The sequence below is a fragment of the Culex quinquefasciatus genome, chromosome 2 (genome assembly GCF_015732765.1).
Source record: "Culex quinquefasciatus strain JHB chromosome 2, VPISU_Cqui_1.0_pri_paternal, whole genome shotgun sequence".
In the NCBI taxonomy this organism is placed as follows: Eukaryota; Metazoa; Arthropoda; class Insecta; order Diptera; family Culicidae; genus Culex; species Culex quinquefasciatus.
In genome coordinates this window covers 68,546,164-68,572,308 of record NC_051862.1, presented here as the reverse complement: position 1 = coordinate 68,572,308, position 26,145 = coordinate 68,546,164, and the positions used below count along the sequence as shown (strand labels likewise).

The following is a 26,145-nucleotide window of genomic DNA, read 5'->3' as shown; positions in this document are numbered from 1 at the left end:
TTCAGAAAGAGGGATGTGCTCACCAAGTGTGTATTACAAAGAAAAAAAAACCTTAATCTAACTACATTACCGTGCCCGCCAGTTCTGGACGAAGCTCCAATCGAAGGGATCGCCGACGTCTTCGTCGGCACATCCGTACCCGTCCTCGTTTGTGTCGTTCTGGAAGACGGCCTGAACGATGTCCGTTGCGACCTTGAAGCTTTCTTCGATCTTGATGTTGATTACCCCGTTGACCACGCTCTCGACGTACGACGGTAGCATACGATCGGCAGGTTCTTCGGTGGCAACGGTTTTGTCAACGCGGCGAATCTCAACCACTTGGGTGTGGTTTTGTTTGGAGGATTCTGGCTTTGGTTCCGGGGGTGGTGGTGGAGGTGCCTTCTTTTGGGTTATGACAACAGTTGCCGAGCAGCCTGGTCCCATGGGGTCGGCTGTGGTGCCGGATTTGTTCTTTTCCTGGAGGACCGATTTGAGCTGTTGCATGAACTCTTTGCCGGGTTTCGGTGGATCTGTGGGTGCATCTTTGCGCTTTGGTTTCAAGATGATAGAGTTCTGTCGACGGAACTGGGCTTCGGCCGTTTCTTCGCAGAGTCGTTGCGCGTGGAAGACGTTGAGTTCGGTGACCTTTGGTGGGGGTGGCGTTGGGGCGGCTGGTTTGGGTTTGTCGTTCTTCTTCTGGTGGGCGATCGTGTCACCGAAGTAGATGATGACTTTGTGGTCCTTTTGCTTTTCGATTTTGTTCTTGAGGTTTTGGGTTGATGCGGAAACCGACGGCGGTGGCGATGGAGGTAGATAGCTGAAGTAGTCGTCCTCTTCGGTGAGGTTGTTGGTACTTTTGATCATTTTGGGCTCCATGACGCCTCCGCTGTAGCGGTTTCGGTTGACTTTGGCAAAGCACGAGATCTCGTTGTAGCTTTGGGCTTTTTTCATGCGGTTCTGCGCTCGAGCCGCGGCCGTCTGTTCCGGAAAGTCGTAGCTAATTTCCGTGGAGGATGCGCCCACCGATGGTGCCGCGGCACCTGCACCATGGCGGCCCTCCTTGTTGTAGTCGGAGGACATGCGTCTCTTCAGGATGAAGTTATCGTTGCGACTGAGCTTGCTATTTTTGCAATACTTGGAACCCCCGGAGGAGGGCGGCGGCCCTTTTTCGATGGCCGCTGCCGACGCACCCCCGGAAGATCGTTCCGCCTTGCTCGACGTCGGTTTCACCTTGAGCTTGTATCCGCGTAGCTCCCGACACAGACTGCAGGTGCAGTCTTCCGTACAAGTCATGCTGCTGACGTCGTCTGGTCGTTGGTCAGGCCGTCGGAAGGGTTACAGCCGCGTTACGCCGCTGTCCGACAAGCATTTTCGCTTTCATTTCCAGCCTTCCGTGGCCAAATGGTCCGCGTGGTTTCAACTCATGAGGGAGGGCGCAGCAAAAAAAAGCTCAACAAAATCGTCGGGAAATTGCACTTACAACTCGGCCATGTGCACTACCCACTACACTGCTAGCTGCAAAATGTAAGTTAAAATGTATTAGCTAAATTATTTCGGACAGCAACCGCATTACGCGCCCAGGCGACTGTAGTGAGTGGTCAGTGCGCGCACATTGCCATGACGTGCCAGACCAGGCCATGTGCCGAAAGCAACACATTAATTTCAATAACGGTGGACCCTTTCGTGAGCAGCAAGTGGCCGCTGCCGCCACGTTTTATTGTACAGTGTTATGAAATTGACAGGTATTCAGAGCAGGAAGCTGGAGTGGGCTCTACATAAATTCGGTCTGCAGCTGGGGGGACAAAATATGATCGCTCTTTTTGAGGTCGACCCCAGAATACAACGCAAATCAGTACAATTGTTACAAACCCTCACAAAAATTAGCTCGGAAAGATTAATGTCAGACAACCTGTCGAATAAATCTATCGGCTGAACCGAGCGTAGCGACTCCATACATCATTCCACAATGTTCGCATAACAAGAAATGCAGTCAGCGGGCATTCTGAGCTGCGTGCTGCAACTCATGCGGGCATTTCCTTTTCTATAATTTAAGCCATGCAGTCTGGGACGGCGCGCAACCCGCAATACAGTGCACAGTGGTCCAGATCGCAAAATTAAGTGGAAAATGGATTTTCCGAAAAATGGTGACGTTTTGGAGCTTTGGTGTCTTCAGAAGAGTTGTTGCAAATGGAAAGGGGCAACTTTTGGTTTGGTTTAAAATTAGGGTGGTTCACGATTAGGGTGATTTTGAAAATCTAACTTTTCAGGAATATTTTTGGGAATTTTATGTCTTGTAAAAGTTTTGGGCTGGCCAATTCAAGCAACTTTGTCGAAGACACCAAAATTTTATCTCGTAATCTACGACTTCTATGACCAAATTTATAGAAAGCATCTGAGCAAACCTTCAAAAATCAGTTTTTTGAACGTGGCAATTCAGGGTTAACTTTTAGAGAAAAGTGATATTCGGAGCACTTTTAGAGCTCTACAAAACACACATTTTCATTTTTTGACATGTCAATTTGGACTTAAGGGTCAAAAGCTACAGCCATTTTAAGGTAAAAAAGATGCAAATTTAAAACTTAAATATCTCGAAATGGCGCAAGCCAAATTGCAAGCACTAGGTTGCATTTGAAAGAGGAGATCTAGCACTACAAACGCTGAAAAAATCTCAGGGGTGTTTTTCTTTAAATTTGAGATATCTTCATTTGAAAAAGTCTAATTTTCAAGGGAAAACCATATGGGACCACCCTAACGAAATTCGAAAACTGTCCAAATATATGTTTTTCCATGTAATTTTGCCCGCTGAATCTGAATCTGTCCTCAGAATTGAGCCAAAATGTCAACAAATCGATTTTTGGTCATATTTTGGGTTTAAATGATAATTTTACATGGAAACCCAAAATATGACCAAAAATCGATTTGTTGACATTTTGGCTCAATTCTGAGGACAGATTCAGATTCAGCGGGCAAAATTACATTGAAAAACATATATTTGGACAGTTTTCGAATTTCGTTAGGGTGGTCCCATATGGTTTTCCCTTGAAAATTAGACTTTTTCAAATGAAGATATCTCAAATTTAAAGAAAAACACCCCTGAGATTTGTTCAGCGTTTGTAGTGCTAGATCTCCTCTTTCAAATGCAACCTAGTGCTTGCAATTTGGCTTGCGCCATTTCGAGATATTTAAGTTTTAAATTTGCATCTTTTTACCTTAAATGGCTGTAGCTTTGACCCTTAAGTCCAAATTGACATGTCAAAAATGAAAATGTTCGTTTTGTAGAGCTCTAAAAGTGCTCCGAATATCACTTTTCTCTAAAAGTTAACCCTGAATTGCCACGTTCAAAAAACTGATTTTTGAAGGTTTGCTCAGATGCTTTCTATAAATTTGGTCATAGAAGTCGTAGATTACGAGATAAAATTTTGGTGTCTTCGACAAAGTTGCTTGAATTGGCCAGCCCAACAACTTTTTACAAGACATAAAAATTCCCAAAAATATTCCTGAAAAGTTAGATTTTCAAAATCACCCTAATCGTGAACCACCCTAATTTTAAACCAAACCAAAAGTTGCCCCTTTCCATTTGCAACAACTCTTCTGAAGACACCAAAGCTCCAAAACGTCACCATTTTTCGGAAAATCCATTTTCCACTTAATTTTGCGATCTGGACCACTGTGCAGTGTGGAGTGAGCACGCGCGGCCGACTTGGACGCTGAAGTTGGTACGAATGTAAAATTCATGTAATAAAGTCGAAACCAATTTCGCGTTGGTGACTTCAACGAGTGAACGGTGCAACACGGGTTGGCTTGCGGCAGAATGTGATGCAGTCAACTCTTTAGAACGTCGCATAATTGAAAAGAGAAAGAGATGCATTATATGAGCGTTTTTGAGCGTATATTTAATGTTTTAATATTCCTTTTGTATCTTCTAATACTTAAATATAACTGAACTATAAACCTTAAGGTGAAATTGACATAATTTTTGAGGACGGATCTTTGTTAATTACTCGGAATAAAATCATTCCCGAATCTTTTGTCTTACCATTTTTTGTCAGGAGTGAGGAAGGCACCAACCACATAGGTGGATTAAGTCAATTCATAATTTTTTAATTGTATTACTAGTTCTTTGATTTATTAATAGGATTAAAAATTGGATTAGATTGTCAAGGTAATTTGAAAGGATGGATGAATAAAAAAACGGGGTAAGGAAACAGTACAATTGTTATTCAGTCATTAGTTTTAAAAATTACTAATTTTGAAGAAGATTTTTTTTTAGAAAAAAACTTTCTGTGGTATTGCAGATTTAAAATTTACAAAAGTTCAAATATGTATAAACTGATTCAATCATGTTAAAAAGCGCTCAAAAATGCATTTTAATTAAATGATTTTAAATGATAATTGTACATGGAAACCCAAAATATAACAAAAAATCGATTAGTTGACAATTTGGCTCAATTATGAGGGCAGATTCAGATTCAGTGAGCAAAATTACATGGAAAAACATATATTTGGAATATTTTCGAATTTTGTTAGGGTGGTCCCATATGGTTTTCCCTTGAAAATGAGCAATTCTCGCTGAAACCGTCCCACTAGATGCACATGTTCTCAAATCGTGACGGCAATGTTCTCATTCGATTCAGCGCACCAAAAAACCATAAGAACAACCTTCGAACCAATGAAAATGTCAGCCGTTAGCCACCTGTAAATAAAAACATGTTTTGAACAATGGATTTTTTCGAAAAAATGCCCTAATTTGAAGAAATGATATCTCCCAAAATACATTACCAAACATCAAAAACTTATATATCGTTGGAAAGGTAATCGCGAGGGCTTTCTATCGCACTTTGATAAACATTTGAAAAATTATTTTTCAAGGGTAATTTTAAGGGTTTTTGGAAACTTACTCTTAATTTTGAATTTTGACCGTGTTCGCAACCACTTATCATTACGCAGCCAATTTCATTCGAAAGATTGGACGATTTTGCATAAAATCAACTTGAGAAAAGTAGTGTAATGAAATAGTTTTCGTATAGTTATTAGCGGATGAAAGAAATTGGTAAAATTTCAGTTAAAAATAATCAAAGCTCAGACTTCAGAAATGAGGCTTATTTACAGGCAAAACAAAGCAGGATTGTATTTGAGCCGAATATACAGTCATCTGAGGCAAATCTGGACATGTAGGATGAATAGGGACAGCTATTTCAACTATGCTTTCACTCATTAGATCATATTTTTAATTTGTTTATGTAAAAGCATACATAAACAAACAAGTTTCTAAATTTGAAGCTTTTAAGTACTCTGAAAACTAATGTCCTTACTTAGACAGTAGTCTCGATTCGCCACATTTCACTGAAGTAATATTTTATGTACAGAATTTGTTTCAGGAAGGTCTGCTTTATTTGTATAACCTCAATCGTACACATAAAAGTGCAAAGTTGAAATCAATATTTTTTGATCAAGTTAAAATTTGGTGGGGCTGTTGATACCATCAAAACTAGCAAGAAACTCGATTTTCGTCCAAATCGAACTACGCCCTTTTATTTGACACAAGTCAATTTACGATAAATTTATCTTTATTTGGGGTAAATAACAACCCCCCTATGAATACTGTATGGAAAATTAACTTTAAAAACAAAAAAAAAATAAAAATCCCTTTGCCCCACATACGGTGCAAAGCTACGCACTTAATTTTTTTTATGGTAATTGCCTAGTTCTCGACATAAAAGCGATTTGAGGTAAAACGTAGTACCTAGGTACTACGTTTTGAAGGCAAGTGATAGGGGTACCATTTTGTATATACATCGAATAAAAAATATTGTATGGTCGGTGACAGAATGATTGTCACTAGGTGCGTACCTTTGCCCCGCTCTTCTCTATTTAATGCAAAAAATATGTTGGGTTTCATTCAACTTTAAATTTAATTGCTCTTAATAGGAAAACTATGTATTAAGTTTTCATTTGCGCAACATAAATACACTGAAAATAGTTTTAATTGAAAAACAGACTACACCTATAAATTCTACGTAAAATTATCTTTCTAGTGAATTTCTTGCTCGACTTTGTATTACTTGCGGTTTTAGAGATATAGCAGTTTGAAAATGAAGGTTTTTAACATTGTTTGCAAAAAAAAAGCAAAACTTTGGGGTAGTGTCAAATAAAAGGGCGTAGTTCGATTTGGACGAAAATCGAGTTTCTTGCTAGTTTTGATGGTATCAACAGTCCCACCAAATTTTAACTTGATCAAAAAATATTGATTTCAACTTTGTACTTTTATGTGTACGATTGAGGTTATACAAATAAAGCAGACCTTCCTGAAACAAATTCTGTACATAAAATATTACTTCAGTGAAATGTGGCGAATCGAGACTACTGTCTAAGTAAGGACATTAGTTTTCAGAGTACTTAAAAGCTTCAAATTTAGAAACTTGTTTGTTTATGTATGCTTTTACATAAACAAATTAAAAATATGATCTAATGAGTGAAAGCATAGTTGAAATAGCTGTCCCTATTCATCCTACATGTCCAGATTTGCCTCAGATGACTGTATATTCGGCTCAAATACAATCCTGCTTTGTTTTGCCTGTAAATAAGCCTCATTTCTGAAGTCTGAGCTTTGATTATTTTTAACTGAAATTTTACCAATTTCTTTCATCCGCTAATAACTATACGAAAACTATTTCATTACACTACTTTTCTCAAGTTGATTTTATGCAAAATCGTCCAATCTTTCGAATGAAATTGGCTGCGTAATGATAAGTGGTTGCGAACACGGTCAAAATTCAAAATTAAGAGTAAGTTTCCCAAAAACCCTTAAAATTACCCTTGAAAAAATAATTTTTCAAATGTTTATCAAAGTGCGATAGAAAGCCCTCGCGATTACCTTTCCAACGATATATAAGTTTTTGATGTTTGGTAATGTATTTTGGGAGATATCATTTCTTCAAATTAGGGCATTTTTTCGAAAAAATCCATTGTTCAAAACATGTTTTTATTTACAGGTGGCTAACGGCTGACATTTTCATTGGTTCGAAGGTTGTTCTTATGGTTTTTTGGTGCGCTGAATCGAATGAGAACATTGCCGTCACGATTTGAGAACATGTGCATCTAGTGGGACGGTTTCAGCGAGAATTGCTCAAATAAGACTTTTTCAAATAAAGATATCTCGAGTTTAAAGGAAAACACCCCTGAGATTTGTTCAGCGTTTGTAGTGCTGGATCTCCTCTTTCAAATGCAACCTGGTGCTTAAAATTTGGCTTGCGCCTTTTTGAGATATTCAAGTTTTAAATTTGCATCATTTTTACCTTAAAATGGCTGTAACTTTTGATCCTTAAGTCCAAATTGGCATGTCAAATAAGAAAAATGTTCGTTTTTTAGAGTTACAAAAGTGCCTCCAACATCACTTTTCTCTAAAACTTAACCCTGAATTGCCACGTTCAAAAAACTGATTTTTGAAGGTTTGCTCAGATGCTATCAATAAATTTGGTCGTAGAAGGCGTATATTACGAGATAAAATGTTGGTGTCTTCGACAAAGTTGCTTGAATTGGCAAGTCCAACAACTTTTTAGAAGACGAAAAAATTCCCAAAAATATTCCTGAAAAGTTAGATTTTCAAAATCACCCTAATCGTGAACCACCCTAATTTTCAACCAAATCAAAAGTTGCCCCTTTCTATTTGCAACAACTCTTCTGAAGACACCAAAGCTCCAAAACTTCACAATTTTTCGGAAAATCCATTTTCCACTTAATTTTGCGTTCTGGACCACTGTGCACTGGGTTAACAAATTTTGAGTAATAACAGAAATTATTACGAATATGTTATTGAAAAACACGTCCAAAATTGAACTCTCCTATTGCTTCGGTTTAATATATCCGTATGTTTGTTTTTATTTATTTAATGGGAGTGTTACGAAAACGTGCCAAAAATGACCTTGTCTATAAGTAATTAAATCAAATTAAACAAGATTTTTAAAACTAGCCAAAATTATGGGATTGATGAAACAAAGCAATCAAAACCAAATCATGGGATTAAACATAACTTAAACTTAGGATATTTGTAACCAAAATTTAAAAATTTGAAAAAAAGAGCAAAATATTGTTACTAACTGTTGTTAAATGTTCAAGGTGATAAAGGTTCACATCAGATCAAAAGTCAATGAAACAAATCGGTTTAAGAAATGATCCATATGAAAGTAAAAATTTGTTCAATATCTCAACATATGACAAATAAAATAGTTTATTTCAAACTAATAATTCAAATTAATCACCTGATTATGTGCGATCGAACGATAAATTGCTAGCCCACTCATATTGAACCCACCGCACCGGAATGCCCCGTTTATTAATCTCCAATTAGTGCAACCATGTTTGTTACCGTTTGTCTTAAGGTTTTTTTTGACACGTTTTGCCCTGCAGCAAAACAAACAAGTCGCGGCTTCCAGGTTCGGCATTTGCGGTTCGATTGTAGGTTGTTTGCTGGTCAGCGTTTTTTTTGTTTGCTGTTCGACCAATTTTCGCTAATTTATAGACTCACATACCACCACCGCCAGCGTGCCAGCCAGTCAGTCTAGAGCTTCGCGCTCGAACAGAAAAAAATGCATGTTCTCAATTAACTATAACAAATAGCATAATTTCGCCATCATTCACTATCTCTGCCTCTCTGCCTCACCTCTTCTGCGCAGAGAATAGGCTTCGACGCGCGTGAAGCTCTTGTAGCAGTTTTGCACTTATTATTTTAATTTTCCTAAGTTGCCGGCGTATTACCTAATCGGTTATAGCAAAACCACACCTCCCCCACCATTTCCCCTAATCCTGCTAAAGAGGGTCCATAATGAAAAACATCAACGAAATAATACAGTACAAGCGCAAAAAATGCACCGGACTTTTCAGCTTTATAGTCTGATGTTTGGCAGGTTTGTTGTTTCTGATTGAGGTGAGGTCGCAAACGTTTTTTTAGTTGTTCAACATTTATTTAATTTTTTTTTTGCGTTCGCTCAGTCTACTCTACAATTTACAACTTGATTCGTGGCTTTTTTCCTCGCGGCTATTCGTCATTTTTTCAAATGAGTGCTTTTTGCTCAGGTTTTTTTTTCTCAAATGCAGATATCAACGAGTTTGGCGGATCTGCGCGTTATCATCTTAAACGAGTGGTTTGCAATCATTAATCGGCCATTTGGCTGGGGAAGTTGATTCATGAATGAATGCCGATCAATTTGTGAAACATTGCATTGCTGGCAACACTTGACCCAGGTGGTGCTTACGCACTCTGCACGTGCAACGATTAGAGTTGTAACTAACTTGATTGGATTTGGGATGGTTGATCTGGTTTAGTTAACCTACACAAAACGGTTTTTTTGGGCCATGATTTTGTTTTCAAATATGTTAAAACATTATTAATTTGTTGCAAACGACATTTTTCCGTTTTGAAACTTTAAAACACATTCCCAGTCCTTTTTTTACTTTGAATCTAATTATGCCATATCTTTAAATTTTAGATCGCAGTTAAAAACAGATTTAAAACTTAACAGAATAATTTTATTTTTTCAGATAATTCAGAATTTCACACTTGAGCAGAAGCATAACAGTTATCGAGTTTTAAGTAATTTATGATATTTCGGCAGAAGGGTGTAAATTTGATTAAAAGGTATAATTTTATAAATTTTGAAGCGACATTTTTTCAAAACATTGCAGGCAACTATCCAAATGTTTGCAAAACTCCTCAAAACTAAGAAAAACATAAATTGCACATCCATAAAATATAAATATAAAATCCCTAAGCAGCTGAAATTTTCATGTTGTAAACAATATATAATCATTTTAACAAAAGGAAATTTATCATTTGTTATCAGAGCAAATGGTTTAGTTTTTATCTACTTTTTGAAAGTATTCTAGATTTTATATCACGTGAACAAATCAGAATCGATCCTGCCTTCTTTCTTAGCTTTCTAAGCCCAAAGTTTTAATGATTTTTTTTTACAAAAACACTTCGTTTATTAACATCAAAATATTATATTTTGATGCTTTTCGAAAAATACTAGAACTTTACGCGAAATTGTACAAACGATTCAAACAAAAACAAAAAAATGAAAAATGAGTAAATTTCTACATTTTCGCAGCAATTTTTTAGATTTTTGTTCAAATATTTTCTATTTTTTTATATTTTGTAATCAAAACAATGTTAAAGAAGCCATTTTGCACCACAAGTTTTTTCATACAGAATTGTGGGCTAGTTACACAAAATGGGCATGTGAATATTGGGAAATCTGTATCAGAGAAAATAAATTCAGATTGATTGTCTTTGGCATATTTAGAATGTTTGGGCTCGTTCAAAAATAATTTAAATTTTGGTGAAATTCCGGTGAACAACCGCAAAATGTTTTTTTCCTCCGAGGAAAATAAAATGTCGTCAATACTTAGATATTTTTAAAACTACCTAGTGATTGCAAAACAACTGGATTGGTGTAAAATGCATTTAAATTCATTGCTTTTTCATTGAAAGGTTGTAACCATGGCATGTCTTTTAAAATTTAATATTATTTTTAATTTGTTCGCCGCACCCTCTCCTCGCATTTAATCAGAGTCGAGGGACACAAACTTCAAAAAATATTTGCAATAGCCTAAAAGTTGAATTCTCAAAATATATATTTTTCGATTTTTTTCATTTGAAATAAATCTTGCATCGGCGATATGATTTTTTGACACAAAAGTGATTTTTTGAGAAATCGAAAATATTGTCAAACAATATTAAATTTAAAACCCATTTTTTGATGAAAATTCGAATTTGAAATCGAACATGCGTTTGGTAATTTTTTTAAGTTATAGGCATTTTTAGGATTTTCTGCAATAAATTATAATTTTTATATACAAATTAAAAACAGTTCATGCAGGAAAAGTACACAGTTTCTATACTTTGTTGATTGAATTGCTGGTTATTGAAATATAGTTAAGAGGCCGTTTAAATTTTGTGAAAAAATGAGTTAATGAGTCAATGTCACCTAATTAGTAATATTTTTGCAACTCGCGATATCACCGAAACATTTTTTTTTCGATCCTTTTCGATAAAAATAATTTCTTAAATTTAGAATAGTTGTGTTAAAACCCTTATTGGGTTGAAAGTTAAATGATTCATGAACTTATTTTATTACTGAAGGTGAATAAATTAAGTACCGTAAACTGGGGTGACTTTGATAGGTTTTTCAAATGCTCGTCAAATTAATATCTAAACATTTTTGAGAATTTTGAGTATGTAAGCATTAAGGGATAGCTTATTATCGAACATATATGCAAAAATGTGACTGTTACATTGGATGTATCAAAATTAGTGGCCAAATCAAATTTCTATCAATGTCACCCCGGGCTATCAAAGTCACCCCAGTTAACGGTAGTCGAATTTATATGTTGCTAAAATCATTTTTTTTTCTTGCCATGTAGGCCTTTTTTTCAAATATCGAAATAGTCACAAAGTACCGAACGAAATTTCTCTTTTTAAGAACCCTCTAAGCGAGTGCAAACATTCCATTTGTTTGGACAATCGAACCCGAAAACATGTTCACTTTATTTTCCCAAAAGAGAGGGATAGAGACCATCACTTCACCCATCGATTCCCACCGTGTTTTATCTACTCCGCCGCTCCGATATATTGTTCTTGGAAGGCAAAGAATTTCTGAATCCGTTACCTTTTTCCCTCTTGGGATCACCATAGTTCACATCAATCACACGTTCGTTCTAGAGGGGGCCCAAACTCGCTCCCATAACGAACCACACCGGTCTCCTCAACGTACATTACATTTAACAAGCATCTCAAATCTGACGGTACGTCAAGCTCCGTCCGAAATTGACTTTTGCAGCTCGGTTTATTCTAATTAAAGAAAAGAAGCTGGGGACCGATGCTAATTGGCCTACCGCACTCTGCTCGCAGCTCCAGCTTCCAGCTCAACTCCTGTGAGGTAGCATAATGAGGTGTCTTGGGGTAGAACAACGAACCACACACACACACACACACGCTAGACGACGACGTGGTCGTCAGAACTCCACGGTCGGATTTCTTAGATCCGCTACACACCACTTCACGTCAAGCGTTGCAGGCGTTTGCTGACTTTAGTTCCATCCAATTAAGTCGCACCGTCCATCAACAGCGGCAGTCGCCCATCCGGTTAAGGGGTCTAGGTCTCTTTCCGGTTTGACGAACACACACCGCACATGAACCCCCCGACGAAACTAATAATCACATCCAACCGGTCGTCTCACGAATCGGTTTCGCTTCACGCTTTTCCGATTCACACAAAAATCTCTTCAACCTCGTCAAGATCGCCACCACTACACTGTACAGCACTTGAACAGTTTGATCCGGCGTGCTTGACTCGCAGCTCGCAGCATCCACTTCTTGGCGGCGCGAAACTTCAGCCGACGTTCATTATGCTTCAATCACACGAGTTCGCGACAAACGTTTTAATTCAATTGAGCGCTAACGCTAACATTCCTCCCCTCCCCTCACGGGATTCTGCTTTATCGACGTTGCACTAATTTCTGCCTCCTACGAACACAGCTTTTCCACTCAATTAGACACGGTACTTGGCTGTTCGTATGTGAACTTGGCGCGGAGGTTCGGCGCGTTGTTCTTGGCCTACGGATTACCTCGCAGATCTCCGCGAGCTCACGACACTATCGCGTACAGTTAATCAATCTGTGACCGGCTGCTTTGCTGCGGCGTTGGTCACACTTGGCGGTTTCCTTTTTCTTGGTTTAAGTCGCCTCTAATCGGTTACCGATCAGCTGCTGCTGACCCAACAATCACTTCTTGCAGGTAATTTGCATAAACACAGAACGTTTAACCGCGCAGCGTATTGCGACACATGTTGTTCAGGACTTCGAACCACTCACGCGGATCCGGGTCTTGGACCGGAAAGTGACTTCTCACGAACTCCTCACACCGCAATGGGCCTTTTCGACCGATCGTCAACCCCTGTAATTATCCTCATCTGGGTCCCGAACGGTCACTTTTGAAGACCCCCAAATACCCTCAATCCGCGGCCACTCGCGATGATGCAACGCCAGCTAATGCACTTAACCAAATTCGCGACCGCCGAAAAACGTCCTCAATCAGCGTAATTGGTAGATATTGGCACGCGCGCGCTCGCGAAGAAGACGCGATCGCTTAGATAACCTCGCAGCTCAGAAGAAAATCTAAGCCCGTCTCTTGACGAAGACCTGTGACGCTGCGCTCTAACGCCGTGTGCTGCCTCCGCGAAAGCCCGAAGCCAACTGAACCGCCTGAAATTGTAATAAATTGTAGCTCTCTAGCTTGGCGGTGGTGAAGTGGCCGAGGTTGTTTATTTGCTATTTTGTTTATTTTTCCCGACCGTTGGAAGCTTCGCGGGGAGTAGCGCCGAGACTTCAGGGAGTTGAAGTCTCTCACTCTCACGCGTTGAGGTTAGGAAAAGGGTGCGCACATTTCACCTGGCAGCTGAGCTGAGCTGAGCGAGTTGGTTTTAACACGGTTGAGGAAAAGTGTCTATTGAGTGTGAGAAGAAGTTGTGGGAAGAGGGCTTTTTCTCACTTGGGTATGGCTCGTTGGTTCGCCACATGAGCGTGAGCTAACCGAAGAAACGAAGGGTTAATGAAGAAATGCTGGAAAAAGTAATTGATTTGTAGCATTAAGGGTGCACAGCAACCAAGGAAGTTGTTGTCTTCTTTTACCAAAATAATCAAACTTACGGACCCAATCCTGCAAAAATGTGATTGTAAAAATAGTCAAACTCTGTTATAAATTATTTGGTAGACTGCACCTTAGGGGATGAATCAAAAATTATATCGATAGTTCCCTTAGTTTTGAAGATACTAAAATGTCTGTAACACAAATCTGGGTGCTAAAGCTCTGGTTGATGTGCACCGTTAACTTCCCTTGCAAATCGATGAGTTCGGGTGATGTGGGACTTATTTTAGGAATGTTTAAAGGAACTGGGCTTGCTATAAGCTAAAGTGAGGGTCATGGCAAATCACGTTTCGTTACAAGAACAGTATATATAAATTCATAGCAACTTGTTTGATTGCACGGTTTTGTAAAGTATTTGCAATTTTGTGACATGACGAAATCCAGATTTTTGTATTACATTTTGCGATTTATTCGTCCTGACTAAAATCTTAGCTGAGACAGCTAAAAAAAAATATTGTTAAAAAAATAGTTAAACTATTTAAACAGCTCATCGTTTAGTTAATTTCAACAAATAATTTGTCAGAACGCAAATTAACCCATCGATTGTTGGATTTGTACTGGCTAGTATCTTCGTGAAGAACAATTCGGGTTTTTGAACTATTTTGTAAATGCCTGATGTAAATGCCCTAATGTTCCTCCACGCGCATATTCTAACTATCTATTCTTCAAAAATGATATAGCCGTTCTCATAGCATCACAGATTGGATGGCACATCGTCTAAAATATATAATAGAAGCATCGCATTAAGAAAATTCTTATCTTCTGCATCAAGATGAACTTGAACAATCCACGTGGAAGGGATATAGAGAATCTTTATAATTTGAGTTTAAATTTTTTTACATAACCAATAAAATTAAATCACATTGAAAAAATAAAACTACAGACTGTAAAAATCACCTTGCAAGATGCCTCTTTTGAGCTGCGTGATGATCTGCAACCCTGAATGAAAGTTGAGTTCATGCGATCGCAGATGATGATCTTCGTCAATCTTCAAAGATCTCTTGGCAGCGCGTTGCGCTGCGGCAGCGTGGGGTTGTTTGATGGAAAGCAAGCTCAACCAAACCAAACCAGTCGAAAGGTTTCAGGGGTGGAAGTGCGTTTCCTCGCCGCAGCTTGCACGGTGCTGTAATTATGTTATTAACTGGAAAAAGGGGGTGTCTCAATGTGTGTGTGTGTGCGCGAGTACGTGTGAGTATTTGCAATCAATCGTCCATTTTGAACTGTTCAACCTTTTCATCCCTTTCGAATGGTCGGCCTGCAGCCGATCGAAAGTGATATTTTGTGTGAGATTTCCATGACCAAGAGTATACCGCAACCACGTGAGCAGAGAGCAGCCGTCCAAATAAGTGGTTCAATATCATGAAGGTGAAACCAGGCGGCGGCAAACCAGCAACGGAGAGAGAAAACTGTTTGCAAAAGTGCTTTTTAAACGTTGTTTTGAATGTGCAGCACGGTTTCGCAAACAAACTGCACCGAGCACACTGCTGGCCAGCTGACACTCATTAAAGCGTATGAGCTTTTCGGGGTGTCCAACTGATGATCTGGATTGATAATAATCGATATGGTCATTGGAACGGCTTACGAAACACTGCACTGTGATGTGACAAAGAGGTTTGGTGGTTAAACTAATTTTTATATAAAATATAAATTTAGAAATTTCTGAAATCAAATTCTCATGAAATGTATGAAACTTTTTTCAGGCATAATCAATCATACAATTTATAATTCAATATACTACTTTTTTTTAATTTTACTTGATAAACATTTGATTTAGAATTCAAAACCCGCTTTTCGAATAATTTATTTGTAAAAATTTGAAAAAAAATGCTTTGAAAAATCTAGTAAATTAAATAATTAACATTGGTCAACAAATTGAAAAGGGACCATCCATTAGGGTTCGTTCAAAAATTACGTCCATGAATAGAGGGAGGGGGAGGTCTGGGGTTTGTGACAGCTCATGTTAAAGGTATATGAAAAGTGCGTGACAGGGGGGAGGGGGGTCTGAAATCTCGAAAATCTCTGGACGTAATATTTGAACAAACCCTTAACCACGTGAACCCCCTCCCCTCGTGGACAATTACCATACAAAACATATGTTTTTTGTATTCATAAATGCAAATGATTCAAAGTATTTATATATTTGCAAAGTAGGGTAGAGTAGTCATCAATGAGACACGGGGAACAATGATAAAATGGCTCTCACAAGACGTAGTTTCAATCAATCAGGCTCATATTTGGGGGAAAGGTGTGTCTACTAGATACACGTCTGCTATAATTGTGGCTTTGGTTATGGATGCTCCCTTGTAAAGTTATTCATACATGTTTGATTCTGGGGTGTAATAGTAAATTATGACTAAAAATTACATTTTCGCTCATAGGCTGCCATTAACACAAAAACTAATATTTCTCCAAATTTCTTTCGTCATTTTACAGGGCATAAGTTGGGCTACAATGTCCTTTTATTGGGTTTGACCAAAATTTAGAATATACCCAGAATCCAGGGCTGTCTCATTGTTCCCCACTCTTTTCTACCCATGGGTAACAATGAGACACTTTGATTTTTCTTCATTAAACTTTTCAAAATCTGTGGAAATCTTTCAAAACATGAATTAGAAGTGATTTTTGGCATATTTATTGAGTTTGAACTTCATTTAACCAAAAATATAAAGTTATTTGATAAAATATATGGATTTTACAAAATTTAAATACTTTTTAGTATAACTTTTGTAAATTGAAGTTTCATGTTGACAAAATTGCTTGAATATATTCAAAGCAAGTCACCTGCAATGGAACAATATTAAAGCATGATGTTTTACTAGAAAAGTATTGATTTTTGTAGAGTGTCTCATTGTTCCCCAGCTGTCTCAATGTTCCTGCCAAGTGCGTCTACAATGAGACAGTTGAATAACTCTGACTGTAGACGTCAGATCGATCTCATATTTTGGTCAATGTTAGAACAAACTAAAAGAAAGAAAATGCAACAAAAAGTTCTTTAAAATATACTAAAGAAAAAAATACAAAAATCGTTGAAGTTTAAAAACCAAAAGTGTCTCATTGATGACTACCCTACCCTATTCATAAATGCAAAATTCATGATTTTTAAACACCAACTTAAAACTAGTCTTTGGGAATGTTTTGGTGGTCACTGGCCAACCAGAACCGGGTTCGGGGAAATCCGGGGAACCTGCAGAGTGGTCAATAACCCCATAAAAAATCTTCAAAACAGCAATCAAGTTCCAACGCTTTCAAAATCATTTGCATTTATGATCACTAGAACCGTTTTTAGACTGATTTGGTCAATTCGGGACCGATTTCAGGTACCCCAGTGGAACCCGGAATATGGCGACCCATGCAGTTATTCCCAAATTATTTTTAATCATGCAATATGAGTGTCAAAGTTTACTATTTGCACCATGAAGATCATTCATGATGCCCAAAATCATTTTGACCTGTCCACTCTGGAACCGGTTCCAGCTACACCGGTGAAACCAGGAATATAGCCGACCAGTTATTCTAGAGCAGTTTTTTGATCATGAAATATGGGTGTCTAAGTTCACAATTTTCAACATCATTTTTTTTTTGAAATTAAATATGTCTTTATTGAACTTTCTTATAATAATTACATTTGATTTACATTCTAAGTGGTATGGCTAAATGCTCTTCATCTTTGTTGTATTTTTCGTTTTATTATTAACTGTTCAGATTCATTTATTTGCTTTAAATTGTTTTACATTATTGTATTGAATCGAATACATTTGGGTAAAAAAGAAAAAAAAAATCACTTTAACAACTAATCCTAACTTAAAACTAAAAAAACTAATTCATTGAAATATTCAAAATCACTAGAACGAGTAAACTACGAACTGTATTTTAAGATGAATGCTCCAAGCGTTCTTACTTGTTCCGCACGAGTTTTGCAACCACGCAGTGTTGTTGTCATCTCGATGAAAATGTTCAAAAGTTCTTGTGGCGAAAACAGGTCACTACTGCCTTCATCCGTTGATGTTGGTTGGTTTTCCCTCGGTTGCTGACTGAATCCTGGAGGTGTTGTATTCTCTGCAACTTTTTGCCGCTGATTCAACGGCAATGGCTGCAGATTTGGAGCCACTCGAGCAGACCCCGCTCCTGGCGACGCCAAAGCAGGAAAATCCACGTCCGTGAAAGTTGGTGGTGTTTTGCGACGATTTGGTTGGTGCCTCGTCGTCGCTTGCTGCCGAAACTTTACAAACAAACTTGGTAGAATGGTCGCCGCCGCAATTGAAGCATTTCGCTTCGATGTTCTCGTTGATTGTTTCGCAAGCTTGTGTTTTGTGCTCACCTCCGCAGGTTGCACAACGACTCTTGATGAAACAGTTCCTTCCACCATGCCCAAACTGCAAACAGTTCGAACACTGCGTCACGTCACGGTGCACTGGACGATAACGTTCCCAAGTCACGATGATATTGAAAATTGCCCGAACTGCTTTCAGCTCAGACGGCGTTGTCGATCCTTTCTCGAGATGAACCAGGTACAGTTGATCACGATACTTGATGTCCTTGTTGTGTCTCGTCATCTTGAAGACTTCGATCACGTTCAACTTAAGAGTTTTGAGCTCTTCTTTCAGCACACTCACATCCATGTCGTACAGGCCTCGGAGGACCTGTTTCATGGGGCGTTTACCTGGATCGTCATGGCTGTAGTATTCAATCTTTGTGTTGTTCAGGAAATCCCGAACGTAGTTGTAATCCTTTCTGGTAGGTAGCAGAATTTTGAGTCCATCAGCACACAAGCGAATGGAAGCTCGTAAAGCACCAGATTTGATAAACCCGGTCAGCCACTTTCGCACCGAATCCGATGACGATGTTTTCACAAAATGGGTGGCAACTTTTCCCGTCGTTCAAATTCTTCCTTCTCGCTCACGTCCACAGGGAGGGTAGCGAACTGGTTTCCAGACGAATTTTGAGCGTCCTTGCTCAAACTGCCTGGCTTTGCAGGTAGCGCTTCGGCATTCTTTAGCTTCTTCAAATCTGCCGATCCTGCTGGTGAGGACCGCCTCTTTTTCTTGCCGTGAGGCATTTTTTGCACTTTTTAGCACTTTTTTGGTGTGTGAGGGACGCACGTCTGAATCGCTGCTCTGCTGATCGCAGACTCCATTTTCAACATCAAGTTCACTTATGTTGTTCATAATCATTTTGGCCCGATCTGACCACTTTTAAACAATTATTAGATAGACAACCCTTTCTTACAATTTAAAACCGATTAGAAATTATATTTTCTAAAACCAGAAATCATTATTGTGCTCAATTTTGACCACCCTCTCACAATCCCACATTCCAGCGGTTTCGCAAATTATCGGCGCTTGGCGCGCGAAACCGTTGCGAATCTCGAATTCCAAGTAATCGCGTGAAAAATTTGTCCGCGGGGACACGACGTAATTGTTTGATTCGGCGCGGTGGCTCTTCTTAATGGAATCTGGTGCCGGGGGCGGGTACCGTTATCAATCGACTCATCATCATCTGCAGCAGCAGCAACGAGATGTTTGTCAGATTTTCAACGCATCACAGCGCGCGCCGATTATGCGCCTGATTGGCGCTGAATTGGATTGGGAACTGCAGCAGTAACCGCGGCTAATGGAACCGAATTATCGAGGTGTTAACGTGTGTTTTTGTTTCATAAAAACTGAATTAGCGATGAACTGGTTTGCATGCTTTTTGGCACTCGTCGGAATTGCGGTAAATTGGACAATTTTCTTGCAAAACGGTGGTTATGAATGGTCGCTTTTATGCTTATCATTTCCTTATGTGTGATTTGGTCACATTTAGCGAGCATTTCTGGTAGTTCAACAATTGTAAATTGTGGCACTTAATTTTCTGGAAGACTGCTGTTAACCTTTTCGAAAAAATACCCTTCCCATTATAGCAAACCACTTAAAGTCGTTACCCAAGCATCTCAATCAAGACAATGCCCCTGACTCCCTGGGTTATGGCAAAAGTTCTCACCGTACTAAATTTGGCTAGAATTATCAGATTTTCACCGTGCCATCTTTTTTGTTGTGGTCTCTCACCTTAAAATTACCCTAGACGGAAACACGCCGCAACAATCGCGTGATATCTTCCGAAAATCAACTCCAACTGCGCGGGGGAAACTGACCACGCACATCCGAAAAAACGGGGGTCTTCCACTCCTAAAATGCCAAGATATTGACTTTGTTAGCACCAAACAAAGCCGTGAGATGCCAGGCAGCAAAGTGCAGCTAACTGAAAATGGGTCAATTTGTGAAAACGGCAGGAAACCTTCATTGAAAGAGGCTTAGGAACGAACCTTAATGGCGCTTCTAAAAAAAATAACTTCGACACCCCGCCGCGGGTTTCGCTTAAAGTCGGTCTAAGGGGGTTGCCTCCGTCTAGAATATAATTGAAGTGTGGTGCAATTTTAAAAGTCCATCTAGCCATTAAATTTACGCGAGTTTGGGGAGCGAAAAAAAAAGCTTCAGACTAGTTGAACGATGGATTTAGGTGGAAGTAGCCCTGTCGGGGCTTAGTTGAATAAAGTTTTGACATCAATATTTTAAAACTGGATTTGATAGTTCTCAAAATTTATCTACATTTTATTATTTAATGTGATAGTTTTTACTTATATGTAGAAACATTACAAATTATTTTTTTATTACATGGCAACATCAGCTAGAACCAAATTGTAAGCATAGAACTGAGATTTTTTAAGACAGATATTTTGTACAAAAGAGATTTGTTTAACTACTATAATAATATTAATTTGAAGAAATTGCCGACCGGGGTGAGAAGCAAACAACCTCACCACCGACTCCAAAAATACTCAAAAAGCAATTAAAATTATTTTTTACCGTGCACACTATTCTCAAAAAGGCTCATGAGAAAATTGTTTTTTTTTCTTGTTTTTTTTTCTCTCTTCATTTAACATTTGTTGGTATTTTCTCTGTATCCAAAAACCTTTTATTATCTTTTTTTTGTTAATTTATACAATTCTTACAGCTTACAGAAAAGATACACAGCAAAAAATCCGATGATAGAATCGCATGCAAAAGCATGCACATCACCTAAAAAACAAACACTTAATATTACACGCTACATGTACAATTTTTGTAAACACAAAAAAAAAATGCAGCCGACGGGACTCAAACCCATCACCTACAGTAAGGACTGGCGCCTTAGCCCGCTCGGCCATCAGACCGATGAAAAATGTAAAGGATAAACGTATATGTGAGCTTCACATTTCGGTCAAGTAGGTTTCCCATACTGATGGGCTACATATTTCAGGATGTAATATTACACAGAATTTCACAGAATAATGCAAAAATTATTTAACACCCAGGCCTTTTACACGCAGCTGGATTACTACTTTATTTGCTGTGGTAATTAAAAAAAAAATCGGTAACTTGAAAACTAATCATCTGATTGATTTGGTGCCTTCGTCAACTTTTTTCAACTTTTTGATAATTTTTTGAAAATGGTAAAACATCATTCGGCAGTGCTCGGAAAAAATAAAATTTTCCAAAAATATTAATAATAAATCTATTAAAACAGGTGTTGTCAAGATACAAACATTCTATTATCATTATATTATACAAGCCTCACCCGACAAACTTCGTTCTGCCTTATTTTTGCTTGTTGACATTTTTGATTTTTTGCTTTTTCAGCCTCCTGTGATCAAAATAGGGTAAATAAACCCATTTTAAGCCTAATAAGCGGTCTTGTTTGATTGATACTGGATAATCTGGAGTGTTCCTTAAAATTCAATAAGACCAAGTACACCAACGAGTAGAGCAACTTTTTGTGAACATTTCTGTTTATTTTCACTTTTATTAAAAGTCATGCTATTCCTTTTACAAGCATTTTAAAAAATATTTCAAAAACGCATTCTAATCAGTCGTGTGCATTGGGCCACGCCCATTTTTCTATTTTCAGCTTAGTTCTTTTTTTCTTCCAACGCTCGTTTGGGTCTGCTTCGTGCTGCCAAAATTGATGAAATTTTGAGCGAACACTCACGAAAAGTAGCATTTATAGAGAAAGTTTCCTGGCAACACCACAAGCGCTGCTGGTGGTGTTGGTGGCCACCATTTGTTCTTTATTTGCCTTCGCTTCTCGCTCGGTTTTCTTCAGCCTTCGATTGGAATGGATGGTCAAAATTGAAACGTCAAAAGACTTAGCGCGTTTGTTTTTTTGATGGCGCTTGCTAATTATTTACATGTTTCGGGATTATTTTTCAAGTGAGTGACTAAGTAACGGTCAAAAGAACATGTTGCTGGTAGTTGGAAGCAATTTTATATCTTAAGCGCTTTGAAATCGTTAGCGCAAGTGAAAAGATATTGATGGCGACTTTCGTTAAGCAGTTAACCTCTGATCTTGCGTGTGGATGTGTGTGCCACCAAAATGATGAGAAATGGTCTCGCAAAATAGAAATTATGATCAAAAGTGCATTAAATTTGATCTTTTTGGCCAGTAAGTGGCATACATTTGCGTGCTTACTCGAGGCGGTGCTGTTGCTGGTAAGTTTACAGCCTAAATAGTATTTTTGGAGCTTTAATCGAGCATCAAACTCTCCATATGACGAATATAGGTGTTTGATTAGAAAGGGTATATTTACCCTATGATTTTACGTAACTTCCTCCATACAATTTGCCGATACTCCGGAATCGGTTCCAGAGTGGCCAAAGTGCCAATTAGTAGCGTTCGAACAAAACCGTTGAATTTTTTTTATATATATAGATAGATTGTCAATAAGGTTCAATTCATTCTTATAGAATATTTTTTGCAAAAAAAATGACAGTCGCCCCAAAAGGGTTAATATTTTTACGATCTTTCCCACTATTTCAGCCCGTGGTACTTACTTCCTTCCAGCCGGATCTTGGGCAGTCGTTCCAACACCACGATGTAACGTTTATAGATCATTAACGGCATTGTCGTCGCCGTCACTAGCTAATGCCAACCCGTGACACTACCACTCGCCACCTTTTTGTCCATTAAGCAGATCTTGGCCGACTGAGTGGAAACGCTCGTAATCTGCCGTCCCTTGGCACCTTTTTTCGAACACTTCATTTTGCGACCTAATTTTGTTTAAAGTCACTTTACTGCTCCATATTTATCAGTCACGAGCATCGACTTGGAGATTGCGATCTTTGGCCTCCAACTCCACCCCCTCACCAAGACTGCATTCCCAAGGTCGTAAAGTTATGAATCTACTTCCGCATAGTCATGGGGGGTTCATCACTCAGGCCAAGTCAATGTTGATGGGTTTTACGGGGGGTTCAGCTCTTCAGGAAGTTTACGATCAACAAAGTGCACTTGTGGTGTAAAACAAAACCATTCTTTCAATTACTTTACGATCCCGCGCGAGACCAACAAGACAGGGAACATCCCAGGAAGAACCTGGAGTTTTACGACTTTTCTCCCATCGGCATGTTTGGCCCACAACTCCCCGGGCGAAATTATTGAAGAGGTGCGCAACATAATCTCTTTGCCATCAGTCATTTGCGCGTTCGCTCAAGTTCAGGTCATCGCGCCGCAGTTGTAACGGGTCGGACGGTCCCCACGCCGCACGTGGAGGTCCGCGGAGTCTTTAATTTGAAAGCAATAAAAGTACCGCACTGTTACACGCTGAGGCCGTGGAGTCCATCAGAATTGAAAGGTGCATCTTCTTTCTAGCCTCCCCCCTGTGCGGAGAGAAGGCAGTACCTACTTTGAAATTAAACTTTGATTACATTGTAATCCCTCCGCGGCAGACACGCGCGGATGATGGGCGCCGCCGCAGCTATGATTGTGTACTTTCGGAGGTCAGAGCTAATTAGGTCTTTCGTCAAAGTTGTAGACCTAGATTTATGGCGGCAGGTGCGCGGTCGTCCAAAGATGGGTGCAGTGATTGGAGCAGGGATTATTAAGATATTAAATTACAGCCGAGGGATTACATGGTTGAGAGTGCAACTACGAGTGGTGTAGTAAAATTTTTCGTATTTTAAAACATAAAAAAATAAATAAATAAATTGAATTTGAAGGACTTTGAATTATTGATTGTTTTGTGGTAAAACGTATGTGTTCATAGAAATGATAAATAAAAGTAAATCGACAAACAATAACATTATCTCAAAAGGGACCATCCATAAACCACGTGGACACTTTTATGAAATCTCAGACCCCCAATGTGTCCACTTGGTTTATGGATGGTCCCAAATGATATTTTTGGAAAAAAAATGTGGACTCAGATTTGATTTTGACAAAAGTGATCCAGTTTTATGAATATATTGAATATTATGAATAGATTGAATATTAAATAGAACTTTTCAATAAGCACGAACAATTATCATCTTGCAACCTTGTTTAACATGTCATGTGCTTTACTGTGCATGTTCGCATCAATTTTGCATGTGAACATAGGTGAAATTTCCATAACATTGATGTATATTTCGATGCTAATGGTTGAATTCATGAAATTTAAATTTTTAGCATAAATAATTGAAAAAAAAAATGAAAGTAAAAACCACAAATACGGAAAATATTTCCCAACAAATCGATCTTCTCACCACCAGCAGCGCAACGCTTTCGAAGAGGGTGGAGAGAGAAAATTCACTTTCATTGAGCCATTTCTCCGATTCGATCGTGTTGCGAAAGATCGTGAATCACATGGGAGAAACCGGCGTTGAATTCGATGCGTGAGCTTTGTTGCCACACTACTGACCTACGGCGCGGCGCGAGAAATGACCAAAATTCGCGTTGGCGCCGGCTTGGCTGTTTGGAAATCGTGGAACGGTTTTGTTACTATTACGTTAAAATTGATTTCGAGGGGTAAAATGATAGGTACCAATTATGGGCTCCCAAAGTCCTCTATTTACATGAGGTCGTGATTGTTCTCATTGGTTGGTATCGTGTGTGCGTGCGTAAATGGTAGGGTTACGGAGGGCGAGAGATAGTGTTCCACAACAGACGAGATTGGCCAATTTGGGGGCACTTTTGGCATATTATTACCTTGTATAATAATAAATACTTGCACTAATGATAGTTGTTGGCGCATTGAAAAGACGGGCTCTTTTGCATTTCTGCTTTGTAACACACGATCAAACGTAAGGCTTATTTAAGGGTTATCAACACAAAATCAGACTAACATTTTGTTAATTCTATGTTCTCTTACATGATGAGCAGATTATTGATTTGAACTATAAATCATAATACATAATTTCTAGGTTTAGGCTTTTTGATAACTCAAAGCATCCATTCAACTTTAAATAGACATTCAGTTCGAGACAGTGGGAAAGCATTGGACATGTTCTACTTGTGTAGTGCGAACTTAAATTTGTATTGAAATTGTTAAATTTTTTAAAAAGGAGTCAAATCGACTTCTTTGTTTTGTGCCTTTCATGAAATAAATAAAAAACCCAAAAATGCAAACATTTTAAATGTTGTACGTGTTTGATCGCGGTCAAGGTAGACCATGAAAAAATAAAATTGAAAAAGTTATTTAAAAGGTATAATTTCTCTGATACAAGTTAGTATCCGATCTGATGGAATCTCAAATTTTAATCAAAATAAAAGCAAATGAAGGCATGTTCCAATAAGCGTTTTACAAAATCTCTTCGCTCATACTCAATCTTCAATTTTCTGCACTATTTTCGCAGCATTGTTTTCCTTAAGATTTAACTACGATAGAAGGAAAAAAATCCCTTCCGAAGAAGATGCCAACATTAACCAGCTAATTAATTACACCTTGATTGTGGGTAAAAATCGTCGATGAAAAAGAAAGCAAAACGTAGAAAAGAAGACGAGGAAAGAAAAACTGCACCGTGAGCATCATCGCGAATTAGAAAAAACGCAAACTATTTGCCAAAGAGGAAGTAAAGCCGAACCACATCAGCCGGAAAAACTTGTGAAAAGTGGCTTGCGGCGGAAAGTGAAGCATTAAAAAAAAGTGCTGCGGTTACACGACGATGCAAATTCGCAATTTATCGGCGGGTCCTTTTGCGAACGCGTGTGTGTGTGTGTGCGAGTGGGGATCGATAACGAAAAGTGATCTAGATAAGCGCGGTGTTCACGTGTGAGTAATTTGAATAATTTTATGCAAAGTTTCTGCGTGCTTGGTTCGCAGCTATGCGCGCATTTAATAGCTATGATTATATAGTAGCAGCCGCTGGTAAAATTCTCATTTTCACTCAACTATTTCTTCAGCATAGCTATGACGCACGCGGGCGGGTTCCATTGAAGTTTCCGGTGTTTGGACGGCGGCCATTCATAACAGGGCAGGCAGAATCCCTTTTTAACGTTTGGACCATACGATATTCATACCCTATTTTTAACACATCACACACACGTGATTGGGTCGATCAGCCTCGGCTGTGGGAACACGCCCCAACTATCGATCACCGGTTAGATAAGAGACCTATAACCGATCTATGCTATTTGGCGGCGGTGTGGTGGCTAGTTAGTTCTGGTGTGTTTTGCATAATGGCTATCCGGTGATGGTG

The 26,145-nt window shown here is 38.7% G+C and overlaps 1 protein-coding gene across 5 annotated transcripts in view; it reads right to left on the bottom strand.

Moving 5' to 3' along the window:
• Positions 1–26,145, bottom strand: part of LOC6032411 (ankyrin repeat and BTB/POZ domain-containing protein 2) — a 168,861-nt gene that overhangs the window by 8,606 nt on the left and 134,110 nt on the right. For 2 of the 5 annotated variants that reach the window (XM_038254496.1, XM_038254499.1), the window contains exon 1: positions 71–2,046. The exons of 1 other annotated variant lie outside the window; for it this stretch is intronic. In XM_038254496.1, the coding sequence (XP_038110424.1) occupies positions 71–1,272 (1,202 nt within the window). In that variant the 5' untranslated portion in view covers positions 1,273–2,046. Of the gene's footprint in view, positions 1–70; positions 2,047–12,031; positions 12,116–13,176; positions 13,200–26,145 lie in introns of those variants that run through there. 2 more of the 5 variants (XM_038254498.1, XM_038254497.1) reach the window with 2 other exon arrangements.